Consider the following 21,579-nt stretch of genomic DNA (forward strand, 5'->3'; position numbering starts at 1 on the left):
TGGCAAACCAGCAGCTCTGAACAGAGTGTCGCAGCAGCCCCAGGGGCCTCATTTCAGTAAATTGAATGCGGCCTGCGCATCGTGAACTAATGAAGAGGGAAATGAGAGTGTGGCCCACCGCAGGGCGCAGGGCTCAGCGGGCAGATGGGGCTTCTGCAGAAAAAGGGCAGCAGGGAAGCGTAGGGGCATCAAATCCTGATGCAGGGCTGTCATTCCCACCACAGAAAGATGTGGGCTCAAATCAAGCCCCTGGCTGTGGGACCTTGGGCCAGTGTCACCGCCTCCCTGGCCTCAGGGTCTCCAGCTGCCAGCTGCCAAATGGAACCCCCTCATAGGGCTGGGGTTCAGGTTAAGGGAGGGAACCCACCTAGGATCTGGGGACAGTAAAAGCCAGAAAGTGGAGCCAGGGCTGGACTTGTCATCCAGGCTATCACCTGGCTGTGGCCTATGGACTGGGGACATCTGTGCTAACCCCCCACAGCCCTCCATCCTGTCACCTTTCCTCTTGCACGCAACCTCCCATGCTCCTGCCACTTCCCGGAAGCCACCCCTCTCCCATGTGCTAGTCCCCTTCGGGGACCCTTTATCTGAACTCCTGTCTCCTCTGAACCTCCAGCCGGCCCAAGGGGCCTGGGATACACCATTCAACTCAGCCAACACCTCCCTGCACCTCATGCACGCCAAGCTGAGGACAGAAGAAACCTCAGGGTTGGCCAAGGAGGGAGATGGGGGACAGTCTTTGCAGGGCAACCACAGGGCCACCCTCGGTGCCGTGAGGCTGTGGGGAGGGTGGAGTAAGTGGGGGCATCAGGGACAGGAGGCTGCCCTGCCAGCTGAAGGTATTGTGGGCAGAGGACAAGGAGACTTGAATGTCAGTGGAAAGGTCAGTGTTTTGTGCCAAGGGCAAAGGGAGCTGTAGAAGGTCGTGGGCAGAGAGCCCCGCCTCTGGAAATGTCACTCCAACTATTGTGGGGAGAATGGATGGGGGGCTCCCGTGGAGGGGCACTGAATGGGAGTTAGAGTTGGCAGGGACTGGCAGGGCATGGGCTGTGGGTGCCCTCGTGTCCATGCTGAGCTCTCTCTCAGGAGGAAAGGTCTCCCGCGTTCCCACCCCAAGTCATCCAGCCCCAGCATTGCTTCACTCATTCGCTCATTCAGCAAATACCCTGAGCTCCTCCCTCCACTGTGCTTGGCCCTGGGCTGGAACTGAGGCCACATGGATGAACTGGCCCCACCCTGGTCAGTGGGGCAGACAGACACGCAGAGGGCACCCTGCCCCCCCATGCCCGCGGGGTCCTGGCGCCCACCCCACTGGCCTGCTCGTGGTGCTCGATGCCCATGCTGACGGTGTTGACCAGGATGGCCATCATGATGCCCCGGTTGAAGTACTTGCTGTCCACGATGCCTCGCAGCTTGGCTCGAGTCTCCCGCCACACGTCCCCGCACAGCCGGGTGGCCCCATCTGCCTGCTCCTCCTCGTCCTCCTTCCCCAGCCCCGAGGAGGCCCCGTCCTCACTGCTCCGGGCCTCGTCCCTGCCGCCCTCGTCCTCGCCACCGCCCGAGCCCCCAGAGCTGGAGCCCTCCTGGACCGTGTCGGTGCGGCCCAGGCCCAAGGGCGGCCGGCCCACCTCGCGCTGGCAATGGGGGCAGCTGGCGGCGTCGGAGGCCAGCATGGCAGAGATGGGCTGCACCAGCGTGTGGGGCGTCAGGTCCAGGGGGCTGTGTCTCGGGCACAGCTCTGAAAAGCAAACAGAGGGCAGGGTTGGTGCCTCGGGTCACACTCGAGGGTCTCGGAGAAGGCAGCACCCATCCCCACCAGGCCCTGGCCTGACCCTGGAACATAACCCTGCAGGTGCTTTAGGCTCCTGTGGGCCACAGGGTCTGCCTGGCACACGCCAGCCCCACCTGGAGGCCTGTGGTTCCTGAGGAATGGCTTCACCTGGTGGGCTTTACTTTTCCCTGTGCAAAAGTGGGGACCAGGACGGCCCCCCATTCAGGGCTGTGGGTTTTCTATTGTTTAAATGCATGGTGTGGCTGGGGCACACATACATGTGAACTGTCCCTGCTTCATCACTTCCTGGCCTGTGGCCCAGGGATAGTCACTGAACAGACCCTCCCAGAACCCCATTCCCTTCCCACGGTCCTGCTTGCTGATGTGGTCGGGGCGTTTGGGAAATGGCTGAGGAGCTTCTGAAAGCCAGGCCGGTGTGGAGGGCGGCCGCCCCTCACAGGAAGCCACGGTGGCCTCGGCGTTCCTCGGTTCTCCTGCCTGCACGTGGAACTTGTGTCACAGGGAACAAAGGAGGCAGGAGCCCTGGGCAGGGGGCAAGCCCTGGCTCCAGAAGGCCCTGGGAACCACCCTCTGCACCAGCTGAGAGTCAGGCTGGCTCCAGGGGAAGGAAGGGCCGAAAGGGCAGATGAGGGCACGGGGAGCTTCCATCCCCTTCTCTGCCCAGCGAAAGTGTGAGACGCCTGGGCCAGGCTTAGACCTGAGGTACTGTGATCTGTAAACCATTTCAAAGAGGAGTCAGAGAGGCCTCTCTGGGCGTTTTGGTTTCTTCTTTATGCTTGTCTATATTTTCCTAGAATAAACGCATTTCGCTTGTGTAAGAGAAAAAAAAAATTAATGTTAAAGGGAAAGAAAAACATCGAATGCCTACCTTAATTTTCATACTTGCCTCCAAATACCTCTCACCCCCCTGGACAAGGCCTCTGACTCATTCATCCCCGGGAGTGGGGGTGGGGGGCCAGAAGCCCAGGGGTCAGTCCCACCTCAGCCCAGGACAGGGCAAAGCCCTTCTTCCTCCCCACCACCCACCCCCACCTGGCCTGGGGCTGGGCTCCCTGACACTTGTTTCCTGGGGACTGCCCCCCACGCAGGTCCCCTGGAGAGGGTGGTGGGCAGCCGCAGGAATCCCCTTGTAGTAAATACCCCTCCCCGAGTCCCTCAGGGGCACTGAGTGCCAGCCTTGCCCAGACCCCAGCTTCCCCCATCTGGGTGCTGGGCCAGTCCATGGGCCACCTGGAGCCTCCTCCAAGGCCACACCTGGACGGCCAGTGCCCAGGATGTGTGGGAAGCAGGTCTGACCAGGAATTCTCCAGCTTGCCGCCCAAGAATCTCAGATTCCCAGACGTGAGAGCTGAGTTTTTGTCATTGACACACTGTGCGAACTAAAGTGACTCCCTTCATCTCTCTGGACCTCAGTTTCCCATTTAGGGATAATATTGTTCACTCTGTCCCTTCTCAGGTCTGTTTTCTAAAACAGCCCTTTCTGAACCTAAAGTGCTAACTCTCAGAAACAACCGGTGACAGTGACAGTCGAGCAAGCAGAGAAATGGACCTGAGGCAGGAGGTCAGAGTGGCACAGGTGTCCCCAACATGGCACACGTTTGCAGGGCTGGCCCTGGCCCCTTTATTCTAGGTGACCAGGTGCCATTGCTCAGGTGTGCTATCAAGGACGTGGTGACAGCAGGAACCCATGCTGGGGTGAGGCCGGCTGCAGTGGGAGGGAAGTTTAGAGTTTTACAAAACTGAGTTTATGTCTTTCGAGTGTGGATCCCAGAGGCAGAGCCTGGGTCCATGTGCACACACTGGGTAGGGAAGGAATTCCTCCAGGGCAGGGGCTGCATCCCCAAGCCTAGGGCCAGCCCAGGCCAGGCACTGGCAGGTGGTCGGAAAACAAGGGGAGGGAATGAGGGGTGCAGACTGGAGCTCCGAGGGGAGACCTGGGTTCTCAACCAGCAGGTCTTGCCGGCTCCGCCAGTGCTGGGAAGACAGGTGGTCAGCTTTGTAAACAATGCTGTTTGGGAGTCCCCGGTTAGAGGCGCACGAGGTCCGCATGTGCCACCCTGGAGGCCATGGAGGCAGGGCCACTTACTGAAGTGCCTGGGCTCCTTGGCTTGGGGCCCGGGCTTGGCAGAGGTGGGGGCCCCCGGGCCCAGACCCTGGCGCCGGCTCTGCAGGGCCTGGTAGAGGCCCAGGGTCCGGCGCTTGGCCTTGCGCAGGACGTGGCAGACGTACTGGAAGATCTCCTCGTAGCAGTCGCCGGGCTCGGCATAGCTGGCCACCGTGCTGGAGGACAGGTAGCGTTGCCGCTGCTCCAGCATCAGCCGGTGCTCCCGCTGCTTGGTCTCCGAGAACTGGGTCGCTATGACAACGAGGCACAGGTTGATCATGAAGAAGGAGCCCACCTGTGACCAACGGGAGGAGAAGACAGGGACAGAGGGGACAAAGGGGTAGAGGGAGGCAGAAGTGGGGGTGGGGCGAGAGGGAGACAGAGAGAGAGAGATGAGACAGAGGCAGAGCGAGAAGCAGAGGGAGAAGAGAAAGAAAGGAAGACAGAAGGGGCCAGGGACCCACAGGAGACACAAAACGGAGAAAGGACAGAGCGGGAGGCAGATAGCCAGAGATAGCCAGGGGCACAGAGATGAGAACAAGGAGAGACACCGAGATAGAGAGTGAGACAGGCTCAGAGAAGACAGAAACAGAGGGCATGGGAGATGCAGAGTGACAGGACAGGTGGAGACAGGGACACAGAGGAGGAGAGGAGGGTGGAGGGCCCAGAGAGACGGAGAGGCACGGCACAGATAGGGACAGGAAAAGAGCACTGAGGCCTTGCTCTGGGAGGAGGCCAGGGCCCCAGACAGTGGTGGCCCAGGCAGAACCCCAGGCCCCACTGGGACCTGCTTCCAAGCCCACTGCCCTTAGACCCCTAGTTTTAGCCACAGCTGCCCTCCCACCTGGGACATCAGCGCTGAGGGAGGCAGGCACAGCCCCTCTCAGGCCACCTGGGCCCTGAGTCCCACCCCAGCCCGGCCCCTCTCGCTGACCTTGCCTTTGGTCCCAGCTAGGCATCCAGACAAGAACAGAGAAGCGTTCCTGAGAACGGGTTTGCTTGTGTGCCCTTATCTGGGCTTGGCTGGGGTAGTAAGGAGAGGCCACCCGGTTACTGCTAGGAATCGTGCCACCTCAAGTCCCAGGGTCCAGCTCCAGGGGCATCACAGGCAGAAGAGCCCCGCCTGCCCTGGTGTCCAGAGGGCAGGCCCCTCCCCTGGCATTTGCTAAGACTTTGAAGGGGCCTGAGCACTGCCAGTGAGGGAGTGGGTGGCTTTTCATCCTCCTCCAGGCTGCCTGCCAGGAGGTTCCTGCAGGCTGCGATCCCAGTCTTGGATTCACCTCTCCCTCCTCTACCCTACAGCATGGCTGGGGAGCTGGGGTTCTGGGGTTGGGGTGGGGGCTCCCAGGACAAGATAACACTGAGAAAATTCCCAGGTAAGAAGATGCACCACTCCTTCACTCTCTCAGTCATTTCTTTCACAAGCACTTCCTAGAGACCTGCTCCACACCAGGTCTGTGTGAGGGGTGCAGACCCTGCCCTCTGGGAACTCACACCTGTCAATCTTCTTCCCAACCGGCCTCTGCAACTGCTGCCCCTAGGGGACCCAGGCAGCAACCCATTCCCTCTGGACCTCCATTTTCCCATCTGTAAAATGGAAGGCTCTGGCAAGATGAGCTTAGGACTTTTCCAATCAGAGGGAGCACTGGGAATCTGGCTCTGAGGGGTGAGGACCTCTCACTGGCTGTGTAACCCAGGCCAGGCACCTCCCCTCTCAGGGGCTCAGGGTCCTCACCTGAGGAATGAGCAGCGACCCTGCATGGCCAGGGTGGAGAGGGTAAATGACAGCATGGTCGCTCAGGCTCTGCTGTCTGGACTGCCGCTCCTGCCCATTTCACTACGAGCTCAGGAGGTACGCAGCCTCCCCAGGGTCATGCTGGGAGTTACCGACCCCAGACTCTGGCCCCTAAACCCATTGGATGGAGCAGACAACATTCTCCAGCATCTCTTCAGGAGTCTAGGCTTCTCTAGCAACCCTGCTGCCCCCCTTGCTGGAGGATTCTGTCCACTTCATGGTCTCCAGAACATTCCTCTGCTCAGAAGTCTCTTCCTCTGGCTGCCACACCCAATCCCCATTCTCCCTACCCCCAAGCCTTAACTGAGGCTCGGTTCTGGTGTCACCTCCTCCAGGAAGCCCCCCACACTCCCATTCCTCCTCTGAATGGGGTTAGAGGCCTCCTTGGGTTTCCTCAGCCTCCTGGGTGTCCCTCTATCATGGCTCCTAAGATGCTGTCTGGTCACTGTCTGCTGTAGCCCATCTAACCCTACAAGACTGTGAGCTCCTCGAGAGCAGGGCCCAGCCTGACACTGCTCAGCCCCCAGCACTCGGCCAGGGCCTGGTTCAGTGCAGGCTTCCCTGACTGTACCAGGGAGTAACTGAACCAGTGGACAAGTAGCGATGCTGAGCACAGCCTGGGTCCCCTGCTTTTTATCTCGAGTATCTCCTTATAGATCCAAGGCCCCAGCCTCCCCAGGAAGGCATCAGAGCAAAGCCAACAGCAGGTGTACCTCAGGTCACCTGCCAGCTTGTCCTGAACCCCCAGGTGACGTCCCACCAGCCCAGGATGGGGAGCTGCCCTACAGGGCCAAGCCTTCCCTCTCCCACCATCAGGAAGCTAGGGAATCCAGCTCCCAGCAGCAGGGAGCCAGCAGTGACTCTCCCAGGAGTGAATCACCTTGACATTTGGGGATTGTGCGGGGACTGGCTGCCACTGCAGTCAGGCGTGACACGGTGCGTGAGCTCGCCCTAGGGAGACAGTGTGGAGGAAGCAGGAGGGGCTGCCTTGGAAAGGGGCCCTGCTCTGTGAGGCAGAGGGAGCCCCACCTCCATCTCCAGGTCACCCCTACAAGGCAGAACTGCCGAGAGGTGGAGGTCCCTCCCAGAGCTTCAGGAAGCTCTACCAGGTCACAATAGGCTCCGTCTCCTCTCCAAACCCTCCTGCTCGGGAAGCAGCCCGGGCCTCTCTTTCAGAGCATCTTGTCTTCCCACCCCAGAAAAAGAGGGATAAGCTGGAGCCCTGGTGAAGCTTCCATCCTGGGGCTGTGCCAAGCTCAGGTCATGAAACGCATGTATTCCCAGGGACTACGAGGAAGACAGACAGCAGCAGGAGCCGCGGGGCGGACTCAGATGCCAGAAATGAGAAATGAAGACAATCGCAAGTGATGGATGCTTCCAGCAGCCGCCCCTGACGAGTCCCTTCAATCACTCGCTGCTGAGCTGCATTTAAAAATTGCCCCTCCTGCTCTCTCCCACCTAGCTCTCCCGGTTCTGAGGGGCTCCCTGGGGACTCACAAAGATTCCCCCCACCCTGTCCCCTGGCCCGTGGGTCCTTGAGCTTTCCTGAGAGCCCCAGCTTCCCTGATACTTACTATGATAAGCAGGATGAAATAGATGAAGTTGTAGAACGAGTGGGCATCCATCACGTAGTACATGATTTCCACCCAGCCTTCCAGCGTGATTACCTGCCGCCAGGACAGAACCGAAGGGGACAGAGCCTGAGCCGGGCTGAGCCTCAGAAAAGCAGGCAGCAAAGGCAGTGCCCCAGGCACAGGTCCTACTGTGTGCCAGGACGCTTTACACACACTACTCGTGCAGGGCAGGAAATTGAGGCTCAGAGAGGTTAGGGCACTTGCCCAATGTCACACAGCCAGGAAGGAATGGATTGGGAACTTGACCTGTTCCTCGCTCCAGAGTCCCCTTCCCAGTCTACCACACCGAGGCCGGAGGGCTGGAGGCAGGGGTCCGTGGGCTCCGGCTCCCGCTCACCAGCTGGGCCACTCTCTGAACCTCAGCTGCTTCTCTTCCGTGCATGGAGCTAACAGAGCCTACCTAGCAGGGCTGGGTGCAGCTCAGCTGAGCCTGGGAGTGTGGCCATGATAAGGCTGGTGTGACTGTCCCCACACACTCCTTCCTGGAGAGGGAGGCGGAACAGTCTTGGGCAAGACACACACAGGGTCTCCCCAGCATTACCATGTTATTCACTTCTGGCAAATGCACAAAGCAGGAGCCGCTGGGCAGCCCACCCACCCTCTCCATCCTGGGGGGTCCCAGAACACAGCTTCTGGGCTGTGATCACATCACGCTTGGAAACTCTGAGTCCTGTGATGATGCCGCTCCCCAGGGCAAAACCAGCAGAGCAGCCAACTCAGTAAGGCCCTCGGGCCACCACCCCCTGCTCCTGCCCCATTCTTCCGTCTGAGGACAGCAGGGAGATGGCCCTTACTGAGCACTCACTCACTGCACGCTGGGTTCACTGCTCTGCTCGTTTCATCTGGTTTGTTCTTCTCAGACACTCAAGCTTGGGGAGAACCATTATTATCCCCCATTTTAGAGATGTGAAAACTGACTCACAGAGACATCAAGCAAGACACCCAAGGTCCTACAGCCCTTTCTTTGAACCTCAGTTGCTCTGTCTGTAATGTGGGCGTGATAATGTCTATTGTGCCAGCAAGTTGAGCAGATGTCAACAGAACAAGTGGCAAATGCCTAGCACAGAGCCCTGCCTGCCAGGTGAAGCTGCTTGCTCCACCCCTCCCCATCCCCACCAGACCCCCGAGGCCCAGCATGGGGGCCGGTGACTGGCCTGAGTGGCCTTACCTGGAAGATGACAATCCAGGCGTAGCCAATGTTGTCAAAGTTGATGGCGCCCTTGTGGGGGTTGGCACTGCCCGTCCGGCACACATTATAGTAGCGGTTCCAGTTGACACAGAGCCCGCTGGCGTTGAGGTCCTGGCGCCCCGCCCCAAAATCATAAACATCATCCTTGGACAGGCAGCACTCGCGGCCCTGCTCCTTGAGCGGAGGGATCTCGTGGCAGCCCATGATGCCGTTGTCCCCGGACAGGGAGCAGATGAAGGGCATCTCGTCGTCCTCCTCTGGCTGGTAGTAGGGGGGCAGGGCCACATCCCCTTGTCTGTCCACAGGTGACGGCGGGTAAGAGAGGAGAAGGGGAGGGGTCACTGCTATTGCCTCCAGGCCTTTGCATATGCTGTTTCCGCTGCCTGAGACACCGTTCCCCACCTCTGCCATGGTGGAGGATGGCACTGACCCACTGTGGTCAGTTCCAGGATCCCCCCCCAGGGAGCCTTCCCTTAGGAGACCCCCTAGGATCAAGGAGGACTGATCCTGGGCCCCTGTGGTCAGCCTATGCTCTGCACACACCCCACTATTGCTCCTAGGGCATACGCACCCAACTCCCCTGGAAGGCTGGGCTCTTTTAAGGCCAGGACTGGGTCTCAGTATCCCTCGTCCCTACACGCTGTTTGGTTGGCACAGAGTAGGTGCTCAATAAACAAACGCTGAATTGTACTGATCCACCTTTCCCAACTACGGGACCTTGGACTGGCCACTTCCCCTCTCTGGACCTCAGTTTCCTCATCTGTAACACAGAGATGACAGTCACCCCCCTGCCCTCCTACAGGGTTAATCTATGATTCACTGCAATCCCTATCAAAACCCCAACATGATTTATTTAAGTGAAATATATTATAAAATTTTAAAAAGAACAAACTTCTGGTGGGTTAGAAAGCATAAATGCAGCAAACATAACCACACAAATATTACAAGAAAATATGGACTATCTTTGTTAACTCAGGATGTGTAAGGCCTTCCTGGATAAAACACACAAAATCCAAATTCTACAAAGGAAAAAGTCAAGATTGACTACATGACTACATATCAATGTAAAATTTCCATGAAACAAAAGATAGCATACAAACTAAAAAGATAAACAACAAACTGGGATAAAGCAAAGGGAAGCAAACTTTTTCTATAAAAGGCCAGACAGAAGATGGTATTTTGCAGACTATGCAGGCTCTATGCCAGTTACTCAACTTCACCACTGTAAGAGGAAAACAGTCATAGGAAAGAGGTAAACAAGTGGGCATGGCTGTGTTCTAAGACTTTATTCCAAAAACAGGCCAGAGTTCCCTATCCCCGGGCATAAAGTATTTGCAACATATAAAATAGATAAAAGTACGTTGAGCATATTAAAATCTCCTGTAACTCAAGAAGAAAAAGAAAAAGAACCCACTGGGCGGGGGGGGGAGGACAAAAGATAGGAACAAAAAATTCACAGAAGAAATAAAAATGGCCACTGTATATGAAAAGATGTGCCCTTCCATAATAAGAGGAAAATGCAAATAAAAATAACACTAAGACCATTTTACATCCATCCAAACAGCAACCATTTCAGGGTTGATCATTCTGAGTGTGGAAAATGGTGAGTGCAAACAGACATGCTCATACACTATTGGTGGGAGTGTAAATGGGTACAACCTTTTTAGACGGCAATATGGCAACATCCATCAATAATTAACATGTACACATCCAACCCAAATACACATGGACCCCTGACTGTAATACGGCATCACTGCAATTAGTGGTGAAAGGATGGATTTCTCAGTCACTGTGCTGTGACAATTGAATATCCACGGAAAAAGTGAATCTTGACCACCCCCCACCACACACCATATTGCAAATTATTTCAGATGGAATATACAGTCCTGCATGTAGACGATAAAATAAGAAAGCTTCTAAAATAAAACATTGGAGAATATTTTCATGACCTTGGGTTAGGAAAAGACTTCTGAAACTGGACACAAAAAGCAACACTTAAAAAATGATTGATAATCTGTATCTCATTACCACTAAGAGCTTCTGTTCGTCAAATGACATCATTAAGATAGTGAAAACGAAAAACTCAGACTAGAAAAAAATATCATACAGATATAAAATCTCCCCACCAAAGGACTCAAACCCAGAATATAAAGAACTACTACAAATGTATAAGAAAAAGAAAAACAATCCAATTTAAAAACTGGCAAAAGACCACAACAGACACTTCACAAGAGGACATACAAATGGCTGATAAATACATGAAAGATGCTGGTCATCACTGGCCATCAGGGACATACAAATTAAAACAATAGGACACCACTGCACTCTCATTAGAGCAGTGAGAATGAACAGGAATGACAATACCAACAGTTGCTAGGGACACGGGGCAACTGAAACTCTCAGACTTTGCTAGTGGACGGTTAATGCAACCATTTTGGAAAACCGTTTGGCAAAATCTACAGCGCTAAACATATGCACACCCTTACCAGTAATCCCACTCCTGGGTATTGACCCAAAAGAAAGGATGGTTATAGCCACCCAAAGATATGTACAAGCATACTTGTGAGTCATGAGCCAAAAAACCAGACACAACCCAAATCAACAGCAGAATGGAAAATCAGTAGTGGTATATCCGCTCAGTAGAATACTCAGCAATGAAAAAGAAGGGGCGGCTGACACACGCAGCAACCTGGATGAATCTCACAGACCCATTAGGCGGAGCCCAAGGAGCAGACACAAAAGGTAGCATCCTGTATGATTCCACTTAAAGAAGGCTCAGAAACAGGCAAGACAAATCTAGGGTGATAGTGGTCAGAATGGTGGCTACTTGGGGTGAAGGGGCGTAGTAACTGGGAAGGGGGAGGAGGGAGCCTCCAGGGCGCCGTGAGTGTTTCCCTGGGTAGACCTACACTGGTGCACACCCAGGTAAAAAGTGGTACCTGTACCCGCTACTGAACGTAACTTGTATCTTAACCAAAAAAGTATAAAAAAGCATACATACATATTGTCTGGTAAGTATGAGTCTAGCCACTGATCACACGTGCATACGAAGATTGCACGTGTACACATTGCACCCTGCAGCCTTGTATGTAAGAGCAAAACCCTGGAAACCATGCAAGGCCCATCTAAGGGCTGGCCAGAAGAACAGTGGTTCATCCGTGGAATGAGAAACGCTGATGTGAAAACACGCTCCAGACACATCACCAAAGCAATTCACGTTTTTAAAACCTGCCTGGGGTATAAACGGTCGTGTGTGTGCATGCTGATGCCTAGACAGAATCTGGAAAAAGGGAGCAGGCACTCTGCAGAGGATGCCAGACCTGCCCAGGTTCCGGGCCTTGCCACTTCCTAGCTGGGCCGTATTGTCCTGACTCTGAGCTCGTCAAGAACTCTCAAACCCGCCATTTGGGGTCTCCCCAGGGGCTCCAGCACCTGGAGGGGTGCTTTGAGCACACTCATGGGGCAGTCACAGCAGGCTCCAGAGTCAGGGGCACGGGGGTTCTGAGTCTGCTCTGACTGCCAAGCGCTGGAGCAGGGTCCTCTCTTAGCCTGTTTCCTGGTCCCCACGGGAGAGCAAGCGTTATGTCCACCACACCTGTCACACAGGAGCACTTCATCATTGCTAACCAAGTAAATAAACTGGCCTAGAGACCCCCAAGCAAATAAACTCACAGGTGAGGTCATTTCAGACAGAGATCGTGCCAAGAAGAAAATCAAGCAGGAGCTTGTGAGAGTGTCTGGGGGAGGGGTGGGGGGAGGGAAGGCCTCCAGGAAAAGGTGACCTGGGACTGAGCTGGGATAACGGGAAAGGGGTGGCCAGGAATGACCTAGGGAAAGATCCATGTGGAAGAGTGGGGCCTGGATGTGTCCCGAGCCCCCAAAGCTAAGATTGAGAGCTCATACCTACACGTCTCTATCTTTGAAGGCCAGACCAGGAGAAGCAGGTGCCCCCTCTCCAGCTGCCCCAGGCCCTGCCTCAGGGTCCACCTCTTCCGAATGATTGACACAAGCGTAGGTCCCCTCCCCCCACAGGGCCCCACTGTTCCCCCATAGTCTTTTCCCCAACCTTCCCCCCAGCTCTGGTTTCGCTTCATCTCCACAATGGACAGTCAGGGAGAAAGTTCAGCCCACCCTATGCAGTGTTCCCAGGCTTCCTGCAACCATCCTCCGTCCATGAAAGTCACTCAGTGGTGGTATCTGTGACCAGCCCCCACCCTGGCGCTCCCCAGGGCAGGAAGTCCATTTTCTGCCGCGTCCTCAGCACTGAGCCAGGGCTTGGTGAGACCAGCCACTTGGGTGTGTTTGTCAAGTGAGAGGATGAATGCAAGTGCGCTCCCAGTCTGTCTCCCCGGGGCCTGGCATACAACAGGCGTGCACGAATGCATCTGACAATGAAAGTCTACTCGTGTGCAGGCACATCTGTACGTACACACACAGAGACACCGCTGATCCCTCACCACTGGAATGCTGTAGATGTCAAACATCTCAGACAACTCACCCCAGCTCCTCCAAGAGACAAAGCTTGAATTCTGTTTAAACAGCTTCTGACAATCACCTCTCTGAGGAGAAGCCCAGCCCTCTGATTTTAGACACAAGAGGGCGTAATTCAAGTAGACCTTTCCTGATGACTCAGACACTCACAGGAAGGAATGTCTGCGCTGTCAACAGAAAACCAGCTTCCAGGTCTGCTTTTGAGGTTTTCTGTCTTCTTTCTCCCTGTTGGTATCACGTCTGCTTGGGTCTTAACTGCCCTTTTCCCTCCTATCTAGCCTCCTTCTACAGCTGACCCTTGAACAATGTGGGGTTGGGGTACTGACCCCCACACAGTCAAAAATCCATCCATAACTTTTGACTCCCCAAAAACTTACCTACTAATAACAGCCTACTGTTGACCAGAAGCCTTACCAATAACATAAACTGTCGATTGACACATATTGTGTATGTTATATGTATTGTATACCGTGGTCTTACAATAAAGTAAGCTTAGAGAAAAAAAATGTCATTAAGAAAATGAAAAGATTTGTCTGCGAGTTTTTTCAAATTGTCACAAATCTCCAAAAACATTTTCCAATATATTTATTGAAAAAGACCCACATATAAGTGTACCTGCGTAGTTCAGACATGTGCCGTTCAAGGTTCAACTGTGGTTTGCTGCTTCCACTCTGTTGGCCCTGATTCCCAGTACCAAGTAAGTTAAAACTGTGTATTAAATAAGAGTCCCTAGGAGCTGAATGAACATCTAAGGGCCTATTTTAGACCGGGACTTCGTGATATCAAATTTGAGAGCTCAGAGGCTTTCTGTGCCAATCACGGGAGACCCATTACCAACTCACCTGGGAACGTCCCTTGATCTCTCCGCACCACGGAGAGTAAGGATTGGGACCAAACGCTCAATGGGGAGACCTTCCTAGCCCTAAATATTCAGCATCACTGCTGCCCCAGGTAGAGCCAGTGGAGAGCCGCCTGGGTGGCAGGGGCTGCACTCACATGGTGAAGTTCTCCTCCAGGAAGCAGCGGTTGCGCAGCAGGCCCGCCCAGAGCTGCACGCCGATGATGCCGAAGATGAAGAAGACGAAGAAGCAGAGCAGAAGGACATTCCCCAGCATGGGCAGTGTGTCCAGAAGCAGGTTCACCAGGATCCGCATACCTGGGGTGGGGGGAGGAGGAGGGAAGGGATTGTCAGATCGGGAGCAGAGGTCCCAGAGAGGAAAGGGGGAGAGCAGGGTTAGAGAAACAGAGAGAGGGTGATAGGAGGAGAGGGGGACACGCAGGCCAGGGCTCCTTCCTGCTCCCAGCCTGCTCAGTGGCTCAGAGAGACCCTCTCCTTGGTATCTGCCCCTCCACCCAGAGGCCATGGAAATGGCTCTGGGCCCCACCGCACTTCCACTAGATTGTGGGTGATTAAGCATTAAGCAGGCATTTATGGAGTAACTTATGTGTGCTGAGTCTGAGTGATGTCATCCACCAGAAAGACCTCAGTAACTATCTGTATGTCACCTACTCCCTCCTGACTCCATGAGTGGAAATCCAGCCTCTCAGGTCACTGGAGAACCCACAGGAGGACAAGCCCCAAGCAGATGAGTCACCTCTGTGAGGCAAGCCCACCTCTGATGGATCAGCCACGTTTCCCAGTCCTATGGAATCAGCACCACTCCCCAACTCCAGTCCCTATGGTTTGGGTGGGCTGACATGGAGATCACATGACCTAGGCCTGGCCAATCAGCATATTCTGTTACCCCAGCCCAAAGGGTTGGCCCAGGATGGGCATGTCACCCCAGCCAGTGCCAATGAGATTCATCCCTGAGACTTCTGCTGGAACCACAGGGAAAAAAATGTTCTTTCTGCAGAGATTACAAGCTGGAAGGAGTTAAGCCTGGAGCTGCTGGGGCCATCTTGCCTGGTGAGGGCAGTAACCTGTGTGAGGTTGAAGCCAGCCCCGGAAGAACAAAGCCCTGGACAGAGATGGGATGATTCCTGACAACAGCCACTCTCTAGAACACAAATCTGGGCATGTCACCACCAGGCATGAAAATCTGAGGTTCCCATCACCTACGGAAGCTAGGGTTTTGAACCCCTGGCACAGCGGTAGGTCCCTGGAAGCACTGCAGGTGCTCCATGAACCTTATGAAATTGCTGCAAAAGATGCAGGCATGACGCCATGAATTTTTCTGGGGAGAAGGTCCACGCAAGTGTCTATGACCTCAAAGAGGGTCAAGAGCTGTTTGGTCACCATTGATTGCACAACTTCCCAAAAACTCTGCCTCTCTCTCTCTCTCTCTCTCTCTCTCTCTCTCTCTCTCTCTCTCTCTCTCTCATTTGCACTCTATGTCTAAAAATACCAAATTATTTGAAGTTCCTTAAACAGACAATGGAATTTCACACCTCCATGCTTTTACTCATATTATTCTCTTTCTAGAATACCCTTCCGTCTCTCTTGTGCCTGGAAAACCCCTATTCAGGCACCACAGCCTAGTTAAAGCTCAACTTTGTCTCTGTGAAGACTTCCCATGCTATTTCTCATTCCATCCTAGGTAGAGTTCATCCCTGTCTCTTCTGTTCTGGGCAATCTCAGCGCTTCTGCCCTATCCTAGGCTGCCATGTACAGTTGTGTAAGTTACACACTGCACAACTTTGGTGGCCCCATCGACATCTAGTCTTTTTTAGCCCTAGTGTATAGTTATCCGTCTACCCCCCTGTCTCTTCCACTGGGCTGTAAGCTCCTGTGTCTGTATCACTTCAATGTTCCCAGAACCCAGCAGGTCCTGGCCAAGAACAGAGGCTCAGCTACCATTTGTTGAATGACTGCTCATAATACCTGATGTGATAAGTCATGGTGAGAGAGGCGGATGGAAAGATCATGATAAGTAGAACAGTGGTCCTGTCCAGATTTTTATTTATTCCAGGGGTCATGCTGAGGTGGTTATTAACGAGGGTAATCATTTGGGATTTGCATCATGAGCTCCGTGCGGAGTGATTTCCAATCAATAATTAATGCCCACCCCATCCTTCCTCCCCACAAAACTAGGTCAGGGTCCTCTCGGGAAAGGCAGTGGGGTTCCCTTGCAGGCTGCAGGCTCCAACTGAGAACAGGCTAGGGTGAGTGAGGGCTCAATATCCCACTTTCCACACCTGCCCCCCAACAGGGTAGCCAGGGCATGTGCAGAGGAGGGAAGCAAGAAACTAGAAGAAGTGCCCTACAATCCATCTGAATGTTAAGTGAGCCATCGCAGGCCTTTCTGGTGGTCCATCATTCATTCATTCATCAAACACTTATCAATACTGCTGCTTACCAGGCACAGTACTGGCCACATGGCAGATCCAAGGACGAATAAGTCTCATTTTTCAACCCCTCAGAGCTTGCAGTCTAGCAGCAGAGGGACAGGGGAGCGCAGTGTTGGGGGAAAGGACCATGACCGGGGGACCTGTGGTCACATTCCTGGAGGGACTGACTTGAGCTGGGCCCTGCAGATGACCGCAGCGTGTGGCAAAGACACAGAGGTGGGACCACTCAGAGTGCACCAGGCGGTGCTTGGAGATTCTAAGGAGTGTGGAGCTCTGCGCTAGGTGACTGGTCAGGGAGGCCCTTCGGTAAAACCTTGATGGGCTCTGAGCCTTAAATGGCAAGGGCAAACCCTGGAGGCCAGGACACAGGCCAGAAGCAAGCACTGATGGCCAGGCAGCAGCTGCAAGAAGGTGCTGGATCCGAACAGCCTCCAGGAGGTGGCGGCTCAGCCCAATCCCCACCTGGCTGCTCCATGGCTGCTCCCCCGGGCCCAGCCTTTGTTGCTCAATTAATTACATTTCCCTTGTTCTCCAGAATGTTAACATTCTCAAAGGCTCCTGAAAACCTGCCCGGCTGGCTTCTCTGAATGGCAGCCTGATCCCTCCTTCCCGCCCACCTCTCTCTGCTGAGCTGGGCCCCACCTCTCTCATGGTCCTCCCTGGGGCCCAGGGAGGCCAGGGCCACAGAGCCAACGCATGGTTAGCTAATTAGGGACCTTGAATGCATTTATCGCTTTCGTGCCAGGGGAAGGAAACCATGGGATTAGAGAGTCACGGAGGACCCCACGAGACCCCGGCTAATCCTCCTTTTATGCCCACTAGCCAAGGCAAGTCAAATGGTTCTGCCCTCAGTTCCCCTGGCACTGGGCACAGGAGGTGGAGGCGGAGAGAAGAGAGAGAAACAAAGAGACAGAGAAAGTGAAACAGAGAGAGACAGAAAAAAATGGAGACCCAACAGAGACGGAGAGAGAAACCAAGAGAAACAGAGACAGAGACTGCCTTCAAGACGTGTCACCATCTGCTTCAGACAACTCATCTCTCTCCACACCTTCCCCCAGCCAACCCCTCCTCCTCCAGGCAGTCTTCTCTGATTCGCAGTCCCAATTGGCCATGAAGCCCTCCTAGAGCTTCCTTGGTTCTGTCTCTTGGTGCACTTTTCTGGCCTTCAGCCTGGCCTAAGGACGAGGTGGGCCTCGATGGAGGCAGTCTGCAGGTAACACCATGAGTGTGGTTGAGGGCCCAGCTTCCCCCAGCCAGGAAGGGAAAGAGGACCCTTGAGTCCCCAGGACATCCAGTGCAGACCCTCCCCTGGTGAACACCCAGAGCACCAACCCAAGACAGAATGTCTGGGTCTCAGTGCTGGCTGGGCAGCTTCGAGGTAGAGCTTGCCCTCTCTGGGCCCCAGGGGCCTCATCTACAGAAGAGGACAGTGGTTCCTGTCTAGCCAGCCTCTCAGGAATACCACAGGGGAGGGACGCCTCCAAAGGGAGAGCCCCCTGAAGTCAGAAGCTGCCAGCAGCTCACCCACCCTCACGGGGAAAGTGAAAATCCTTGTCCCACCTGTCCCCCTCCCCACTCACAGGCCACCACAATCTGTCCCCAGCCTCACCTCCTTCTGTCTACCGTGCCTGAACTTGCTGCTCCAACCAGACTGGCAAATGCCCCTAGCATCCCTGTCCCCCACCTCTGCACGCACTCCGCCCCCCCCTTACACTGCCTTCCCCCACTCTCTGCCATAGGGTTCCTGTCACTATTGTGCCGCCTGGGGGCTATTCTGGGCCTACTTCCCAAGGTAGGAGGGTGTCCACGCCAGTGGCCCAGCCAGACCAACCCTGTTCTTGTTCTGGGTTACCTCCAGGCCCTTGCACATGCTCAGAAGGCCACCTCTCCTGGTTTAGACCCTAACTGAGTGTCACCTCTTCTGGTCCCTAGGCTGGGCTGCTGTCCCTGCAATGAGCTGCCACAGCCCCGTCCTCCCTCCAGCACAGCACTTACTACACTGCTGGCCTCTGTCGGCTCACAGCTCTGCCTCCACTGTAAGCCGGGGGCGGGGGGCGGCCCCGAGTGCAGGGCCCAGGAGAAGAGCTCTGCGTCCTCCAATCCAGCCCAGGGCCTGATACAGATCAGCCCCTCCAAGGACAGCAGCTTGAACGAATGAAGGAGTGATGGATAAGTGGATGGATCCATTACACAAATATTTAGTGAGGACCTACTATGTGCCCGGCACTGTTCTAGGCTCTAGGGCAGGGGTGTCCAAACTTTTTTCAACATTTTTCACCAAGGGCCATATGCAGTAAAATACACAAACAGCCGGGCCATTCACTCGAGGTGAAGTACATATTGCCTCACCTGGTTTATTTAAGTAAACTAAATATATTTTTGGAATTTGCTGCGGGCCAATTAACAATGGATCATGGGCCGCAGTTGGCCCGCCAGCTGCAGTTCATCCTGCTCTAGGGATATATCAGTCAAAAAAAATCAAACCAAAGCCCCCTACTCTCATGAAGCGGACATTCCTGGTACTAGGGAGAGGCAGGCAGAAAACAACAAACATCATAAATGAATATGTTTTCTTGTTTGTTAGCTGCTCAGTGCTATAAAAACCAACAAAGTGGACTGGGGGAGGGGAGGAAGTGCCAGGTTGGGGCAGGGGTCAGGCAGGGATGAAATGGGGGCCAAGAAAGGCCTCACTGGCGAGATGACACAGAGAAAAGACTCGAAAGAGGTGAGGCTCTGTGCACATCTGGGGAAGAGGCCCAGAGCTAGGAGTAAGCCAGGCAGTCACGGAATAATGAGGAGGCAAGTGAGCGAGGCGGAGAGGAAACCCTGCAGGTCAGCGTGAGGACTCTGGCTTCATTCCCCAGTGTCGCGGGCAAAAGAGAGACGGGGCCTGAGGAGTTTGGAAGGGTCACCTGGCTGCGGGGGGAGCGCTGAGGGTGGGGTCCAGGAGAGATGTGGCCCCCCACCCCCACCCCCGGCCCCATCCCCTCCCTGCTGAGGTTGGCCAGGCCAGAGGCTGGCTCTCCTCCTTGACGCTCCAGGGCAGAGGCCGGGCTTCCCATCCGTCTGCGCTTCTTGGTCCCACCCCGCCCGGCCCAGCCATTGCGCTCCTACCATCACGGTACAGCTGGCTGGGGCCAGATGACAAAGGAGTGAAGGTGGGGGATGTGGCTGGATTCTGGAGATATTTTGAAGGTCGAGATGAGGGATGGGATGTGGCATATAGGAAGAAGAGGGGATTTGGGACATCTCCAAGGTTTGGGGCCTGCAGCGTGGAGCAGCCATCAGTGGACTGGGGCTCCACTCGGATATGTGGAGTTTGGGGTGCCTGGTGTATATCCATGTGAAGTCATTTCGTAAGATCTCGGGATCAGGGGTTCAGGAAAGAGGGGTGTGATCTGGAGTATCATGTGGGTGGCACCAGGGTAGAGACAGTCTCTAGGTGGCATTTAAAGTCAAGAGCTAGGAGCAGACAGATGACAGGTGGGCAAACTGATGGAGCCGCTCAACCTTGTCACACTTTTCAGCAGGGATCCCTAGATCGGACCCTCTGTTCTAAGGGAAGCAGCCAGGTATGGGGACCCTTGGTGGCAGTAGAGGACCTGGGAGGAGATAGAGGGTATACTTCCTGCCCTGCATGTCCCCTGGAGGTCCGGGGTGCCCTCTGCAGACAGGAGCTGTCAGCCCAGATTAGCTGGGCCACTCTGCCAGGCCAGCTCAAGAAGAAATAGCTGGACTAGCAACAGCCTCTACCGAGGGCACAGCCCGCAGCCAAGAGGAGGGGAGCCAGGCCAAGGGCAATGGGGACCGAGGCTGTGGCCTGGCCACAGGACTCCCCTCTCTTTATCTGGCCAGATGAGTGGAGGGTGCTGAGCCACCGGGAGAGGCCTTCTGCTGCTCCTGCCACTGCCAATGCCAGCTCATCACGGGCACAGTGGGTGCCAGGGAGGCTGGGCCAGACAGCATATGACCCAGCCCAAGGATACAGCTGCTGGCCTGGCCCAGCTGGGGGGCCTGTGGGCTGATGAGGGGCCTCAGTGTTCGCTCCTGAGATAGAAAACAAACCGCAGCCAAGGAGTGAGCACCCCTGTACCCTCCATCCCAGGAGAGACCTCGGGTTCCTCTCCAAGGCTGTCATGCTCATGCCCTAGAGTGTGGGTCTGGCCTCTGTCCCACTGAAGGTTCCTGCACCCACTGTAGCCCAAAGATCTACTTATTCTTCAAACATTCTGTCCCCCCCGCCCCCAGCCCGTCTGCGAAGCCTCCTCAAAGTACATGGCAGCCCGCTGCCTCCATTACAGCATGTGTCCCACTGGCCCATCACCCCAGCTCACATGTCTGCCTGCACAGAAGGGACTGCATTTGAATCTTCTCCATGATCCCACATTTGAGCCAGAGCCTGGCCCAGTGGCTCTTCAGTGGATGCTACTTTGAATGAATGAATGAATGAGTGAATGAATGAATGAATGACTACATAGCGGCCCACTCCCTTGATGTGCTATCCCGCCCAGGAATAATCCATCCTGATGTGTAGAGGAAACTCGGCCGCCGGTTGGGGAGCTGACTTTACCCTGCCCCCACATCCCAGGATTTCTTCTTTCACAGTCCTGGCTGCTCTTTCCTGTTCCTGAGTCAGGTTCTACCCAGATGTTCTGGCCAGATGTTCTCCCACCCACATCTCTTACGGGAAGGCAGCAGCACTGGGAAAATTGGCCTCCCTCCACTCCATCTTCCCCCCCCCCCCCCCCCGGTCTCTCCACCTCCCTCCTTCCACCCCTCCCTTCCCCATGGTGGCTACCAGGCTTTTCTCTTACAGGGCACCTCAGGGGCGCCTTGTGGGTGCCAAGGACAGACAGCCCTGAAGTCCAAGGTGTACCTGGGGTCAAAGCCTCCTTCAGCTGCCCCCAGACTCCAAGTAAACACACACTCCAAGTGAAAATATGGAGATTTTCATCCAGCTCTGTTTCAAAGTGACTCTCCCAGCTCCCTTTCCACTAGATGCCCCCCAGGGCAGAGTCCAAGAAGGAATCCTAGGGCCTCCCTCTTCTGTCCACAGCACGGCTGGCCTGACTACCACCTGGTTGGGCATGGACCTGGCAAAAAGGGCCAGAGCAGGCCTGCGCCTCGAGAGCTAGGAGCTGGCCATGAGTCCAGGGTCCCTCCATCTGATGGGCATGCGAAGACCCTGTGCCTCTGGGACAACATTGTTCTGAGACTTCTTCTAAAACCAAAAGTTTAGGATTCTGCAGCTGGATGATTTTCAAATGCTCTGTGACTCTCAGC

The 21,579-nt window shown here is 55.0% G+C and overlaps 1 protein-coding gene across 5 annotated transcripts in view; it reads right to left on the reverse strand.

Moving 5' to 3' along the window:
- The window catches only part of CACNA1I (calcium voltage-gated channel subunit alpha1 I), a 110,785-nt gene that overhangs the window by 36,369 nt on the left and 52,837 nt on the right, over positions 1-21,579 (reverse strand). For 3 of the 5 annotated variants that reach the window (XM_088796383.1, XM_088796379.1, XM_088796380.1), the window contains exons 6-10: positions 14,002-14,161; positions 8,494-8,809; positions 7,266-7,358; positions 3,879-4,191; positions 1,308-1,738 (exon numbers count right to left, since the gene is read on the reverse strand). In XM_088796383.1, the coding sequence (XP_088652509.1) occupies positions 1,308-1,738; positions 3,879-4,191; positions 7,266-7,358; positions 8,494-8,809; positions 14,002-14,161 (1,313 nt within the window). The remainder of the gene's footprint in view (positions 1-1,307; positions 1,739-3,878; positions 4,192-7,265; positions 7,359-8,493; positions 8,810-14,001; positions 14,162-21,579) is intronic. The other 2 variants (XM_088796381.1, XM_088796382.1) reach the window with 1 other exon arrangement.

The sequence above is a fragment of the Rhinolophus sinicus genome, chromosome 1, assembly GCF_057876585.1.
Source record: "Rhinolophus sinicus isolate RSI-liver-muscle chromosome 1, RSI-T2T, whole genome shotgun sequence".
NCBI lineage: Eukaryota > Metazoa > Chordata > Mammalia > Chiroptera > Rhinolophidae > Rhinolophus > Rhinolophus sinicus.